General features: G+C 41.0%; 1 protein-coding gene across 6 annotated transcripts in view; it reads left to right on the top strand.

Moving 5' to 3' along the window:
* Positions 1 to 16,576, top strand: part of VEZT (vezatin, adherens junctions transmembrane protein) — a 91,286-nt gene that overhangs the window by 21,004 nt on the left and 53,706 nt on the right. For 2 of the 6 annotated variants that reach the window (XM_084648654.1, XM_084648653.1), the window contains exon 2: positions 8,033 to 8,161. The exons of 1 other annotated variant lie outside the window; for it this stretch is intronic. In XM_084648654.1, coding sequence (XP_084504780.1) covers positions 8,033 to 8,161 — 129 coding nt within the window. Of the gene's footprint in view, positions 1 to 8,032; positions 8,162 to 9,494; positions 9,626 to 10,560; positions 10,633 to 16,576 lie in introns of those variants that run through there. 3 more of the 6 variants (XM_084648655.1, XM_084648652.1, XM_084648656.1) reach the window with 3 other exon arrangements.

Below are 16,576 nucleotides of genomic sequence, written 5' to 3'. Positions count from 1 at the left end.
CAAAAAGAAGAGGAGGACTTGTGGCACCTTAGAGACTAACCAATTTATTTGAGCATGAGCTTTCGTGAGCTACAGCTCACTTCATCTGTAGCTCACGAAAGCTTATGCTCAAATAAATTGGTTAGTCTCTAAGGTGCCACAAGTCCTCCTCTTCTTTTTTAGAAAAATCATACTCTACTGTGTGGCACTTACTGTTCCTGTTAAATTAAACACTTCTGCTTAGGTGGAATACTCTACCTGGAGGAAAATGTACTTTCTTACCAGTGAATTCAGAATTGCATGACGCTTTGATGATACATTCCAGATTTACCTGCATTTGAAGAGGTATCCTTCTTTAACAGGAAGGGCACTTGAAGAAAATGCCATTGAGCTGTTGCACTGGAAAATTCCCCACAAGGAGCTGAGTCACTTGTCTACTCCAGAGTCTTGTACTGTGTCCATCATTGTGGGTGAAGGGAATTGTCTGCACAGAGCTTTGAATCGAGATGCCTTAGAAATAGACTCATGAATTTGTTAGAATTTGTGTTTGAGTTTCAGGTAGTGAGTGAACAATGAGCCATTGTGAGTAATTGAAGGAGAACATGCCAAAGTATGCATATGGTTTGATTTAAATTGATGCCAATGACTGAGGAAGTACTTTGGAAATGGAAGTAAAAATAACGGTAGCTACCACGTTATAGACCTACACTGTATAAAAGCAAGTGGTTAAGTTGTTTGTATAGAAACAGTGACTGAAATAAGTGTTTGCTAAATGGCAAGAAGTCTTTTGAAGCTGCAAATTATGTACCTTCAGTGGTCGTGGTATTTTAATCTAGTTCTCCTTGACTTAATTCAGATGATGATGCTAGCAGCAGGTAATGGCAATTAATGTACCAATTTATTTTAAAGATTTATCTAGGTCTTAGGTCAGTTTCCCAAAGCTCATGCAGAGATTTGTGAAACTCTTCACAGATGCATTGCATATAATCCTGGAAGTTTGTGTATGCACTTTTTACTTGGGAAAATCATATTAGTTTTGAGATTGAAGAACATTTCTGGCCTCTTACTGGTGACATGTCTGCTTGACTTTCCACTCAGTAAATTTCCTCTTTAATTAGTGTTATGAGTGAATTGTAATCTAGTAAAATACTCATATGCTTCAGCAAGACTTCTTTCTGCCATTTTACGGAAGTTTTTAATAAATACTCCAGAGGGACTTTTTGCTGAACAGTTGAAATAGGGTGCATTCTTCGCTTATTGGCTAAGTAGTGTGACAGATTCAGACCAGAAGAATATAAGAGAGAGCTGGAAGGCAGGTATATCAACCTTCAGAATGAGCAGGCCCTTGTTCCCTGGATAGCCAAACAAAGGCTACTCCAGGCCAATTAAGACACCTGACGCCAATTAACCAGTTAAGGCCGTTAGGCTAATGGAGACAGCTGGAACCAATCAAGGTCCCACTTATACTGTTTAAAAGCTCTCCTTCCAGTGCCCTCCAGGAGGCTGAAGTGAAAGGAGCTGGAGGAGAGGAAGCATTGCTGAACCTTAAGGTAAGGGTGAAGCTAGGAAAAGGGGACCACTGGGGAAGTGGCCCAGGGAATCAAAGCAGAGTCAATGGTGAAGGGAAAGACATCAACAGCTGCTACCATTAGGGTCCCTAGGCTGGAACCTGGAGTAGAGGGCGGGCCCAGGTTACCCTCCTCCCCACGCTCTACAGAGATCCCCTGGAGAAGGGAAGTAGGACTCAGTCCAGGCAGGAGGCAGAACTGCGCCTACTTAGCTCTACGGAGCAACAGAGACTGGGGTATTCCCCCTTCCCATCTCCCATATTGGCCGGTGATAAAAGTAACTCAATAGGCTGTGACTCTTGCCACTACACTGAGAAAGGGAGGTCACACTGGGGCCTTACCGAGTTTCTGAGGCCACTGAAACCGCCCAGAAGCGTGGGACCCACCAATACAGGCTTGGGGCTTTGTCACAGTAGTTTTCAACCATTTTTCCCTTCCAGACCCCCCAAAAAATTTCAAATCGAGGTGTGGACCCCTTTGGAAATCTTAGACATATGTAGAAACCACTGTTCTGTGGTAACAACATTTTGCAGACCCCTTAGAAAACCACTGGACTAATCCTTCCTTTGTTATGAGTCTGAAACTTCAGCATTTAAAAAAAAAGTCTCTGGAAAAAATCTAATAGAATCTGCTTCATGTTCTTGTCACTCACTGAATGAGGTTTACATTAGGTCAAGCGATCAAAATATTTTAATCGCTCTATTAAACAATAATAGAATACCATTTATTTAAATATTTTTGGATGTTTTTCTACATTTTCAAATATATTGATTTCAATTACAACACAGAATACAAAGTGTACAATGCTTACTTTATATTTATTTTTGATCACAAGTATTTGCACTGTAAAAAAAACCAAAAGCAATAGTATTTTTCAATTCACCTAGTACAGGTATTGTAGTGCAATCTCTTTTTACAATGACAGTTAACTTATGAATGTAGAATTATGTACCAAAAAATGCACTCAAAAACAAAACAATGTAAAACTTTAGAGCCTACAAGTCCACTCAGTCCTACTTCTTGTTCAGCCAATCGCTCAGACAAACAAGTTTGTTTATATTGGCAGGAGATAATGCAAACTTCTTGTTTACAGTGTCACCTGAAAGTGAGAACAGGCATTCTCATGGCACTGTTGTAGCCAGCATCACAAGATATTTACGTGCCACATGTGCTAAAAATTCATATGTCCCTTCATGCTTCGGCCACCATTCCAGAAAACATGCGTCCATGCTGATGACGGGTTCTGCTTGATAACAACCCAAAGCAGTGCGGACCGACACATGTTCATTTTCATTATTTGAGTCAGTTGCCACCAGCAGAAGGTTGATTTTCTTTTTTGGTGGTTTGCATTCTGTTGAGTCTCCATCAGAGTGTTGCTCTTTTAAGACTTCTGAAAGCATGTTCCACACATCATCCCTCTCAGATTTTGGAAGGGACTCCGATTCTTAAATCTGGGGTCAAGTGCTGTTTCTATCTTTAGAAATTTCACATTGGTGTCAAATTTGCACTAGTGTTCTTAAAATGAACAACATGGCCTGAGTCATCATCTGAGACTGCTAGAAATGAACTATATGGCAGAATGCAGGTAAAACAGAACAGGAGACATACAATTCTCCCCCAAGGAGTTCAGTCACAAATTTAATTAACACTTTTTTTTTTTTTTAACTAGCATCATCAGCCCGGAAGCATATCCTCTGAATGGTGGCTGAAGCATGAAGGGACATACAAATGTTTATATCTGGCACGTAAATACCTTGCCAGATGTGCTACAAAAGTGCTCTGCAAATGCCTGTTCTCACTATCTGGTGAGATTGTAAGTAAGAAGAGGACAGCATTATCTCCTGTAAATGTAAACAAACTTGTTTGTCTTAGTGATTGGCTGAAGCGTGGACTTGTAAGCTCTGAAGTTTTACATTGTTTTGTTTTTGAGTGCAGTTATGTAACCAAAATCTACATTTGTAAGTTGCACTTTCACAACAAAGAGATTGCACTACAGTACTTGTATGAGGTGAATTGAAAAATATTATTTTTATCATTTTTACAGTGCAAATATTTGTAATAAAAAAAAGCTTTGATTTCAATTACAACACAGAATAGAATATATATGAAAATGTAGAAAAACATCCAAAATATTTAATAAAGTTCAATTGGTATTCTATTGTTTAACAGTGCGATTAAAACTGTGATTAATTGCGATTAATATTTTTGAGTTAATCACGTGAGTTAACTGCGATTAATCGACAGCCCTAATTTAAATGGATGATTTCAATAGCTCCTTTCACAGAGGCCGTTTTGAGACTCCTTACAAAAGCTAAAAACATGGGGGGGAAAGGGTTTCAGGGAGTTGACTTATTTTTCTCTCTAACACAATAGAGCTATGGAGTATTGTTAAACATTTGGAGGAAGAAAAATGAATATCTAGCTATCTGTGCTATCCAAGATTGTTTCTCTTTTAACGAAACATATTTAGAGGAGCCCAAGACAATTTTATGTTTAGTGAACAGAGTCAAAGTGCCTATAGATCTCCATTCCTTCAAGCCTGTCTTGAGCTCAGATAAAGAAAAATTCTGTTGTTGAGTTTGAGAGTCAGGGCAACAAAGTCTTTAAGTTTCTTTTCTCAGGTATTGGCTCTGTGAAATCTGTTACATAAGAGATTTTACGTATTTGTATGGGCATTGGGCTTAGAAGATTGATTGGTTTTGTGCTGAGGATGTTAATTTTGTTTACTTAGTGTAAATTGAAAACCCTCTTGGGTCAGATAGTCATGTACTCACTCTCTTCCATCTGTGTTTCAGGCATAAAGATAACATGTTAAAAATTAAACTTGTAACAGAAAGGATTTAAGATTTGGATGACTGGGCAACAAAATGGCAGATGAAATTTAATGTTGATAAATGAAAAGTAATGCATATTGGAAAACATAATCCCAACTATACATACAAAATGATGGGATCTAAATTAGCTGTTAACACTCAACAAAGAGATCTTGGAATCATTGTGAACAGTTCTCTGAAAACTTCTGCTAAATGTGTCGCAGCAGTCAAAAAAAGCTAACCAGTCTTAGGAACCCATTAGGAAAGGGACAGATAATGAAACAAAAAATATCATAATGCTACTCTATAAATCCATGATATGCCTTGAACAGTATGTGCAGTTCTGTTTGCCCCGTCTCAAAAAAGATACATTAGATTTGGAAAAGGTACCAAGAAGGGCAACAAAAATAATTAAGGGTGTGGAGCAGTTTCCATATGAGGAGAGATTAAAAAGATGGGGACTGTTCATCTTGGAATAGAGATGATTAAGGGGGGAGATGACAGAGGTCTATAAAACATGAGTGATGTGGAGAAAGTGAATAAGGAAGTGTTATTTACCCCTTCACATAACACAAGAACTAGAGGTCACCCAATGAAATTAATAGGCAGCAGAAGGTACTTCTTCACACAACACAGTCAAGGTATGGAATTCATTGCCAGGGGATGTTGTGAAGGCCAAAAGTATAACTGGGTTCAAAAAATAATTAGATAAGTTCTTGGAAGATAGGTCCATCAATGGCTATTAGCCAAGATGGTCAGGGATGAAAGCCCATGCTCTAAGTGTCCGTAGCTTCTCACTGCCAGATGCTGGGACTGGATGACAAGGGATGGATCAATTGATGATTGCCTTGTTCTGTTCATTCCCTCTGAAGCATCTGACATTGAGCACTGTAAGAAGACAGGATCCTTGGCTAGATGGACCATTGGTCTGACCCAGTATGGTCCTTCTTATGTTTGTTGTATTCTGCACCATATGGATATCTGAAGAATGCTCCCCCCCCCCCCCGCTTTCTTGGGTAGATCCCTATAAATACAAGGGAGGTTAACATTAGCCAACTGTAGGGTCTTCCAAAGTTATGATTTTTGAGAAAGGACAATTCTTTGGCACTTTCTTCAAAAGAGGGATTGGCAGAACTAAAATATCCACAATTTCGCAATCTCACAAGTGGCTTTTCTTTTTCTTCAACTAATTATCTTATGGTCACAGATAGTGAACAAAATGTTTATCAGCTGTTCATTGCTATTTATACAGGAACTTATTGGTATGGAAAGTGTCAACTTTAATTGATGTACAGTGAATGGTAACAAATAATTATTAAGCTATTCTAGTTTTATGGTACAGATGAAAGGAAGGAAATTATATATTTTAAATTGAAGATATTGAAAAGAATGTATAAAATATTTTACTCCTATAATTCCATACTTCTTTCTAGTAGTCATTATTGCTAAGAATTTTTCATGGAAACAGGATCTTTATTTCTTAAAGTGACATATCTTTAAAAATTTAGGCTTTTTAAAACAAAAATTGTGGTGCTCTGTTGGGAGAAGTACTAATACCTTTAAAAGGGAAGGACATCTTTAAAGTTAAAGCACACAATTGGAAAACTGATCTGAGACATATTCTTGGTTCTGCCACAGACTCCTGTGTGACCTAGAACTTAGCCTGTCTCTCCCTCAGTTTCCCACTTTTGTAAAATAATACGTACCTACTTCATAGGTAGAGCCCTGCGCAGATACAAAAATGTGGATTTGCATCTGATCTGCATTTGCTAGAATCAAGGTGCATCCGATCCGCTAGCCGTCTTTTGTGTGTGTCTGCATCCGCACCTGCAGCAGCAGGCCGTCTCTCATGGGCTAGCAATGGGGACGGGGAGAGGAGAGGGTGCAGATGAGTGAGAGGGGGGCGTGGGGTCTTGCAGGGAAGAGGCAGTGTGAGGGCGGGGACTGGGGGTAAGGGGTGACTCGGGTGGGGTCTTGAGGAGGATGGTGGCGCAGGTGCGGGATCTCGAGGAGAAGGGGTGGGGGCTGGAGGGAAGGGATATCGTATCGTGTGCTGCTTCCAGGGGCTTGCAAGTGACGTCAGCAGCAGTGCATGTTGCATTGCAGCAGGGCAGAGGGATCAGGTGCCACGGCCCCACCCGCTGGAATACCCAGGGTCAGGAGAGTGGCGAGTGCTGCCGAGCCGGGCTATGGCGGGGACGCTGGCACTGTCCAAGGGCCCCGAGCTGCTGGACAGGAAGCGGCACTGCAAACGGGTGCTGGACAGCCTCATCTCTGGCCTGCTGCCTGGCCCCAGTCACTGGCTGCTGGCCACCGGCCCTAAAGCATGCTGCGCCCCGGGGCTGCCTGAGCCGGATGCCGCGGGCCAGGTGCCACCAGTGAGTAGAGAGATCCGTGGATATGAAGCGGATATCCATGGATTTGCAGGGCTCTATTCATCGGTTTACTATGATGTTTAGACCATGGTTTGTTGGAGGTTTGTTTCAGATGGAAAGGGTAAAAAGTATAAATTATTCCGTTCCTTATAAGCTACAATAAGAGCATCCATGCAGTTTGGGCACCCTCGACATTCTTTTTAAAATGCACAAATAAACAAACCCATCAGTTGCCCCAGATCAAATCGGATAACGAAGTGAAAACATAAATGTAGTAGAAATTAATCAACCACAAACTCAATCACTATCGGAGACTCACATCACCATTACCCAGCTCTATCCATCACCCATCTCTTTAGCGGCAAGTGGGACAAGGAAAAGGTTACTGAAAGAAACAAATGTTGATGTAATTTTCTGTTATACGTTTCATTTTGCTTTTGAAATTGTAAAACAGAAGTTGTTTGACATTGTGATTCACTTGCACAAGTATGGTAACATATTGCTTTGGCAAGTGACAGACTAGATGAACTCGCAGAACTTTTCCATCTCTTTTTCTATGATCATGTATTACCCTGGAAACCTTGGGGTTTTTTTTCTTTCCACTAAGCAGGAGTAAGCATTTAGTACTGTAGATCCCTTTTGCCTTTAGAGTCATACTATAGATTGTGTACAGTTTTCTGTTAAATCTTATCCATCTGCTGCATATATACAAATGTATACGTATAGGATAGAACCTCATTAATTTGCAGTGATGTCTGGAAAACAGTGCAAATAAATTAATTTTATGAATTATCAAGTAAGTCCATGAACAAACAGTATTTTTTTTAAAAAAGCTCATTTTGTGATGCCTTGTCATTAACTTATTTTTGACACCTGTAGTTTCAGTTTGATATTCCCTTCTGTGGCATAAATGTGTTTTAAAGTATCTAAATATTAGCATTCTGAGACCTCTTTACAGCTCTTTGGTGTAATATCTTTGAGAGTGTTGGAAAACAGGTATTTTTATGTTTGTGTGAATGTTAAAATATGTGGATTGGCAAATAGTACTATGTGTGTACAGTAGAATTTTGTTTTTATGCCCTTAACACTTGTTTCACTGGATGCTTCCTGCCCTGTCACCCGCCTTCCTACACTCCTGATATACTCAGGGACTCTGACTCTGAAAACTGAGCTTTCTTCCTGTTGTGTACTTCGTAGGCAATTGTGTGGCTTGACCGTACTTGTGGCTATGTAATCATGGCTTTTCTTTCTGAGAAGTGTTAAAGAGGCCATTTGGTCTTTTTCAATTCTCTTTCAGAATTCTCCACTTTACCAGTATTTACAGGATTTGGGCCATACAGATTTTGAAATATGTTCAGCTGTATCACAGAAGACAGAACAATGCACAGCAGAGGAGGGGCAACAAGAACAAGATACCACCCAGAAAGTGAGCATTCACCTTGGCCTTGAAGCTATGTTAAAAAATATATAAAATCACAGACATTATATAAACTCTTGCTATATAAAAAGTTATTAGAACTAGTAGCTGCCTTATTTTGCCTTTCTGCTGATATAGTTTGAGGCTGAGGAAATGCCACTCAGGATTTAAATGCACTAGAGAGGCAGGAGACTTTGACAGCGAATTTTTAAAGAGCTGTAAGTTTTATATTATTTACCAGATATTTTTATAGTAATTTAATATGGGATTAATACAGCCTGGAAAGTTTCCAGCTTTGCTTATGTGTTGAGTTGCTAAACACCACTTAATATGTAGCAAGTATACAACAGGTGGGACTTCTTGCTGGAAAGTAGAGGTAAGATAACAGTTGTCCCTGAGACACCAGAACCATACTAGTTTATGGAGAAATAACAGTGACTGGTGTTCCTAACTTCTCCTTATGGGCCTGACTCACTTTGGGTCTAGCACACTTTCTGTAATGAACATTTCAGTGATTTGGCCTAACTGCCCTATACTGGGGGCCAAACCATTTTCAGGCCTAGTTCACTATAGGTCAGGGAGGATCAGTTATTGTTGTCAGCCATGGCTCCTTTTGATTAAGAGAGCACTATATCTGTTACTGCATCCGAAGCAATTTAATTCTAAGTCTTTAAACAGTTTAAACTGCTCTTTGATATTACAATGGCTTGAAGCTAAGTTTTTCAAATGAGAGTAAGGGAGTTTCAATGAGATTTGGGCACCTAACTCCATCAGCTTTTTTGAAAATTCCAGCCTCAATGATTATGCCACTCTGCAGTAGGTTAAGCAGTTTATTTGGCTTGGGGAGCTTTAGTTAAGAATGGTAGAGGTCAGGAGGAATAAAGCCTAATCGCTCTAAGTTATAGATTCCACAAGCCTGTAGACTGGATAATCACCAGGAGCTGAACAGCTCAGACTTTTTGCACTTTAAAAACAGGGAAATGATCAGTAGGTTTTTCAAGGGAGTTTTACATTTGGATTATGCTTGACAAATCAAGGACCTAGAATTTAGGATATTCCAAAAATTAAGTTTGTTTCCACAATGTTAACTTGAGCATGCAGTACGTATGTAGTATTATACACTTTGATTAATGTATTTGTTAACAACGTATACCACAGCTCTGTGAATCCATGAAGCCACACTTGTAGAGTTGGCCACAGGGTTTTTCTTCTGGGGCAGCTGCTACAGGAATAATCCCCCTGCTGGCTGTGGAAATTCAGTTGTTATATTGTTCTCTCTTTAGCACCTAGTTGGAGCATGCTCAGTGCAGTTATTTTCTGCCTGCATCTTTCTCTTCCACAGTGGAGAGTTCTCTTTTCAATGGATATGCTCCAGCTATGTGCTAAGCTAGAGCCTGGTGGAAAAAAGAGACTTCTATGCAGACTTCTCTGCCCAGAACACTGCAGGGTGGGGTGCCCCCCAACACTATAAAGGTAAGAAGCTGGAACAAGGTTCCAGAGACTCGATGATTCCCTGTATCTGAAAAATCCCTGTTTCTTTCCCACTCTGCTTGCTGCAGCATTGCACTCATTTGCTTATGTCCATGGCCTGATGGCTTCTCACTAGTGTCCACTGCTGCTTTCCACTGTCCTCTAGTGCTCAGTCGCCTTTACACACAACACTTTGCTGTTTTCCAACAGCTTCCCCAACCTGCAGTCCCCTTCCTGGCCACTGCTGCTTTCCTGCTTCCACACCCCACTCATTAGTGAGAAGTGGAATGAGTAGTGCACCCACATCCTTTCTTAGAAGCAGGCAAGAGAGAGAGAATGATACTAGCCTACATGCCGCAGCGAGGCTCTCTGATTTTTTGTGGCCTACCAGTGGTGGATCTTGTGACAAACTGCAAGTTGGGCAACAGTCTGGGAAACGCATTCAAAAACAGGCTCTAATGAAAGTAAACTAATAACACCATATTGATATCAAGTCTGTTCTAGTCTATATAGATTCTTCTACCATGGTCATCACTATAGTATATGAATACCTTCCAATGATGCATTAAGCAGCATGACTAACGTGTTATGCCTTTGTTTTCTCATCCTTTCCTGGGGAGCGGAAAGGGATTTACACATTATTTTGTTTTGAAATTTAATTTATAATACACACACACACACACACACACACAGAGGTTGCTATATGTTTGTTACAGAAGGCAAGGTGAAAGAAATGTGTCTTGCACTTAAGGCAGAAGATAGTGAGGTTTTTGGTAGTCCTTAGTTCCTATGGAAGTCTTTCTGTGTTGATAGATTCTAGCATGCTATCGCACTACCATAATAAAAAAACCCCCATAATTAAATAAAAGTCCCTGATTACATTAATGCTGCTTTGTGTCGCTCAGTCCTGTTGTCACAACGTTTCCACTTTGTCGTAGAACTCAGCGTTGGTGTCAGTAGAAACCGGAGCATCTTACTGTGGAATTTCTGTCCCATGTGCTGCAGAGCATGTAAGGACAAGTGGCAGATTTATTGTTGTGGGAATGAGCTTAGCTTTTGGAGTTTCTTCACACTTGAATGCCTACTTTCTCAATCCAAAGGTGCCATTAAAATATATTTTTTTATATTTAATATGTGAGCTGTTTTCTGGTAAACGTTCATCTAGCTAGCTAATGAATTAGAAGTAATCACTGCTGGTTTCTTTCAGTGCTCATGGAGTAGAGTCTGACACTAATTAGGGACTAATGCTGCTTTAAGTTAACACAACATTAAAAGGATTCCTAAATATATTATGTCCATTTCCATTGGTTTTCAAAACTGTGAAACTGAGGACACTAGCTGTGACTGACTTGTTCCTCTAGAAATCTCATAAAAGCTATGTTTTCCCTTTCAAGTTATTGGCATTTGGAATGCACCTGCAGTTAACTGACCTATTTCTGCTTTTGTGCAATGAGATTTATTTTAATTAAAACTCTTATTTATTGAAATTTAGGTCAATAAAAAGTGATACCTGATTGGCTGATACCTGTACATTGTTCTGAAGTAGTACACAGGTTGGTTCTAGTTAGCTACATTACTTTCCCTTATATGCGTGGTCTTATGAAAGGCAGAAAATGTGTGCAATCTAATTGCATGTGTATGTATGTATTTTACCATTTTCCCCAAAGTGTATTGTTTCTATCTTTCACTTCTTCTGAAGCAGTTTACTCATTTTATTGACTTAGGAGAGGGGTGGGCAAACTACAGTCCGGGGGCTGCATACAGCCCTTCAGATGTTTTAATCTAGCCCTTGAGCTCGTGCGGGGAGCAGGGTCCCTGGTCCAGCGCTCCAGCTGGGGAGCAGGGTTGGGAGCTTTCCCCGCTCTGCGCGTGCCATGGCTCCGTGCAGCTCCCGGAAGCAACAGCATTTCCCCCCTCCAGCTTCTACGCAGAGGGACAACCAGGGGGCTCCGCATGCTGCCCCTGCCCCAAGCACTGCCCCCACAGCTCCCATTGGCCTGGAGCCACGGCCAATGGGAGCTGCAGGGGCAGCGCTTTGGGCGGGGGCAGCGTGAAGAGCCCCCTGGTTGCCCCCTGCATAGGAGCTGGAGGAGGGGCATGCCGCTGCTTCCGGGAGCTGCTTGAGGTAAATGCTGCCCAGAGCCTGCACCCCTGACCCCCTCCTGTGCCCCTGCCCCAGCCCTGATCCCCCTCCCGCCCTCCAAATCCCTCAGTCGCAGCCTGGAACACCCCCAAACCCTCCGCCCCATCCCAGAGTTTGCACCCCCAGCCGGAGCTCTAACCCCCTTCCTGCACCCCAGCCCCCAATTTTGTGAGCATTCATGGCCCTCCATACAATTTCCATACCCAGATGTGGTCCTCAGGCCAAAAAGTTTGCCCACCCCTGGCTTAGGAGCTCCTCCTTTGGTGTTGTCAATAACAGAGGCAATTGATCTTGGGTTCTCTTGAAACTTAAGGGCAGAGAGTGTGTGTGTTTAATATATCTGTACATCAAGCTCACCTGAGCAACTCATGAGCACCACAATTATGTCTGCTTTGTCTCATCTGTTTTCAAATGAGAGAGTGTGAGGAAGGGAAGGGAAAAAACCCACGTGCTAATTTGGAGTTACAGGATATTGTGAATTGGAATTGATGTAATCATTCTTGGTAATCAGTACTGGCTTTGAAACTTTCGTGCTTTTCTGTTGTCTCTCTGATGCCAGATAGTCTATTTCTGTCCTTTAATTTCTGCTTCTCCTTCCCATTTCAGTGTCATCTCTGAAGGGAACTGACTTCTTGTTAGTGTGTGGTGAGGGGAAGATTGGTCTTATGGTTATGACACTGGACTGCTACTTGAGAGCTGGGTTCAATTCCCAGCACTGCCCATAACTTCTCTGTGACTTGGGCAAATCATTTAATTTCTCTGTGCCTCAGTTCCCCGTTTTTAAAATGGGATTAATACTTCCTTGTTCTCACCCTTTATCTGTCTAGTGTATATAGATTGTAAGCCCTTGGGAGCAGGGACTACGTTGCCTAGCTCACTTGGGCCCTGGTCTTGGTTGAGTGCTACTTTAATGCAAATATATACTCGCATGAGGAATGGAAAGACATGGTAATTGATGCTCACTGTGTATATCTGCAGAAGGAACACCAATGCACTTTTTCTTTTCCATCCTGTTCCAAAGAGTAACCTTGACTTGCAAGTACCATAAAAGCAAGTCTTTACATTGCTTTCAAATGAAAACCATTAAATGCAATTCATTGCTGCCAAAAACCTAGATGAACAACTGAGGACATAATGGTGTTTCCAGCTTTTTGAACCTGGGTTGGTGGACAACTGTGAGGTCCCAAATGACTCCTCCAAAACACCCAGGCATGAGAAATAGTGTTTTTTTCCCCAAGAGCTGGATTCTTCTTCCAAGAGGCTACAGGATCTCTTCCAGCGTCATCTGGTTCTGGTCTCCTCCCTATGGCTATGTGTCCTGCTAGATGTAGGAATCTAACTGCCTGGAAAAGGAGAGAATTATGCTCCTGGGGCACGGGAGGACAACAAAAATGCTAATTTTTCTGTAGGCTGCCACCTGAGTGATTGACGAAGGAAAGACTATTATCCGAAAATCCAAGTTGACCTAAGTTACGTTGACGTACAGCCATTGCAGTAATTGAATCGGTTTTACACATCCACACTGAGCTCTTTGTGTCGGTGGTGCATGTCCTCAGCAGGAGTGCTTGTACTGATTTAACTGCCATTATGGGATAGTTTCTGAAAGGCAGCAACATTCGACGTTGTCAGTGTAGACACTACATTGCTGCTATGTCAACCTAACTACTTCGACTTAAGCGCTACACCTCTTGCAGAGGTGATGTTATTAATTTGGTGTATTGGGCTTACAGAGTTAGGTCAGCGAAAGCTGTCTTACATCAAACTAACTCTGTAGTATAGACCAGGCCTTTGTTAGAATAAGGGTTCATAGGCCCAGTTTCCTGGCTTACTTCCAATTTGGGTAGTTACATTTGGCTTTCATCTTATTTAAATTTCCTCCATAATTTAAACTGTGTAGGATATTTTTCTCCACTTCCTATCCTAAACTATTGTGTGTGTTTCCGAGTGCTATTAAATAGTTGGTGCATCACATTTAACCCCAGATGTGATTATATTTTAATATTAGGTAAAAGTAACCTCTCCCTAGTTTCACTTTGTGAAATGTGTTGGGATAAAAGTGCTATATAAATGCAAGATACTATAAATGCCATCTTAAGTTCATCCCATACTAAAGTAAATATTTTAGTTATTTGGCTTTAAATGAATGCACATAAAAGCATGACTATCCCAAGCTATAGGTGCCTTTGCCATAAATTAAAATATAGGGGATACATATTTTACTATATGTTTCACAAAGAGCCCATTTAACTTATTTTTGTTCTAAAGTAGCAAGGAGAATACTCAAGAGTCATCAAAGGAAACATGACCTGACTTGTGTGTTGATGAAGACTGTTTTACTCGTCAGGAACACTTCCAGTGGGAATAAAGACTATAAAACATCATTCCAAGATATCTGAATAATTTAATGTGTTACCGCACACCACTGGTTCACAGCCCAAAACAGTGGGTTGTCTTGTTTTACATCTTCAAGCTTTGGCCTGTCTGTCTTGCACTTATGCAAGCTCAGATTTTTCTTTAAAATCAAAATGAGGAATATGAACCAAAAGATAATTTATACAGCAAGCCAAGCTGGTTTAGTCTGTAACTCAACAGATTACATTAGCTGGTAACAGTGCTTTCTTTCTGACTTTAATGGTCATTAATTAAAACTGTCCTTGGTATTGATTTAAATGTGTGCAATCAAGAGCTGAAGACTCAGGAAGATGAAAGTAATTTAAAAAGTTTATTGTCCTTAAAACAAAACTTGTTCTTGAAATAATAAATGTTTCTATACTGTACTTTCAATACACTGGGAGCAGAGGTACTAGTCTAAATTAAGTATCCATCTGACCAGTCAAATGTAGTTCAAGGGCCATTGTTTACACCCCACCCATTGCTTCTACTCATTACCAAGAGGGCATTTTGCTTTACTTTGCATTGCTTCATGACTAGGGAGCTCTTTATAATGCAATTCTTGTAGCGCTATAGTTTGTGACATACTTCTTATTGTTTTCAGTGGTGTTTCTAAATGGACAGTCTACTGCCATTGCCTCTCTGCAGCCTCAGAATGTTCTGTAGGTAAAGAGAGTTTTAGCTTGTCACCAGCTTTCCCTTCTCCTACTGTCATAGGCAACAGGAACTCCAAGCTGTAATAATAGAAATTAGAGCTGGAACAAACCTATTAGCTTATTATTACTGCATCCCCTGGCTAATGCAGGATTGCTCTGTACAGTACATTTCTAGCATGTTGCCTGTTCTAGTTTCCAGTACCTCAAATGACAGTATTTTGAATGCTTCCCTTGGACTTTTTCATAGTCTAATTAGATAGCTCCCCTTGTTGGGATAGGATGATAACTGTACAGCCAGAAGAACTGTCATTGTGATATCTGATGTGTTGGTCCGTTATATCATCCTAACCTCACTAATACTTCCCTCAGATATGGCTATATAGCTCCAATCGGGCATAGAAACAGATTTCATATATACATGGAAGCATCATTTGGGTTACTCTGTTGGACCCAGTTATCACAGTTCTGGGGTAACTGCACCTGTGATCCCTTTATGACTTCCTTGAGGGTGTCTAGCTGTCACCTTGCTTGGGGTGAGGTGTTCCTCTTCCTCCAGACAGTGTATTTAGCCTGCAATTCGTCGTGCTCTTCACTGTAATCATATTAGCAATCTGAGGGCTTGTCTACACTTAAAAGGCTGCAGCGGCACAGCTGCACCACTTCACTGAAGATGCTACCTACGCCAATAGAAGGACTTCTCCTGTTGGCATAGTGCTCCACCTCCCTGAGAAACAATAGCTTATGTCGAGTTTCTTCCGTCAACATTGCGCTGGCTACACCAGGAGCTAGGTCAGTATAACTGCATCACTTGGGGTGTGACAACATAAGTTGTTAGTGTAGACAAGCCTGAGGTTACTTCAGGACTTATGGTCCTGTTATCTACCAAGGACGATGACAGGGTTAACCAGTGACCAGCCCATCTTCTTAAAGCAAAGTATTTCTTTAGAACAAAAGCAGTACAGAGAAAACATATCTTGAAAGTGATAAACAACATATATGCATGCCTGTCTGACCAGTTGTCCCCCATCTTCCACTTGGAGAGCATAGCAGGTTTCAAAGTCCTTCCAACCCTTCCAGTAGGGTTTTGTCCTCTAGGTTAAATTATGCCAGTTCTTGGGTTGAGTGAGGGTGAACCCCCCCTTCAGTAGCAGGCTCTCCATTTTATTCACTTCTTTGTTTGTTGTCTTCTGGGCCTCTTAAGTCCTGCCAAAACTGGTCTATGCAATCTCTCCCAGGGCGTGGTACTTTTGCAGACTTGTTTACTTGTCTAGAGGTTTGCAACAATTACCCCCTAGTGCTGTTAGTTCCTGCTAGTTCATTTATGCTTAGTGACTGGCCTAACCCCCACAGTTACTGCCTTGCTTGTCTTGCTTCAAGAATCTCTTCATCTACAGCAGGCTACAATACAAAGTGAGAGGGGAAACTGAGTCACATTAATTCTTTCAAAAAAATAAATCAGAAGTTTTCCACTTCTTAAGCAATGAGTTGGTTTTATTATTTAAAAAAAAAATGTCCCATGTAACTGAATGGCTCTGGATAATGTTAATTGGATAGCTAAAGCTTTTCATCTCTGGGTTGTCACATCAAGTCAGTGTCACACTGCCTTTCAGGACAAATGTTAAATCTATGTGCTTGGCTATCCTCCCTCTACCTATTAGACTATACTCCCATCCCCATATTAGTAACAACTCAGGAATTCTGATCCCCAAAATCATTCTACTGCTTTCTACTACTTGTTCTGTAACTCACTGGCGAAGTTTGTGT

This window comes from Lepidochelys olivacea (genome assembly GCF_965140295.1).
Source record: "Lepidochelys olivacea isolate rLepOli2 genome assembly, chromosome: 1".
NCBI classification, from domain to species: Eukaryota; Metazoa; Chordata; order Testudines; family Cheloniidae; genus Lepidochelys; species Lepidochelys olivacea.
This window is presented reverse-complemented; position numbering and strand designations above follow the sequence as displayed.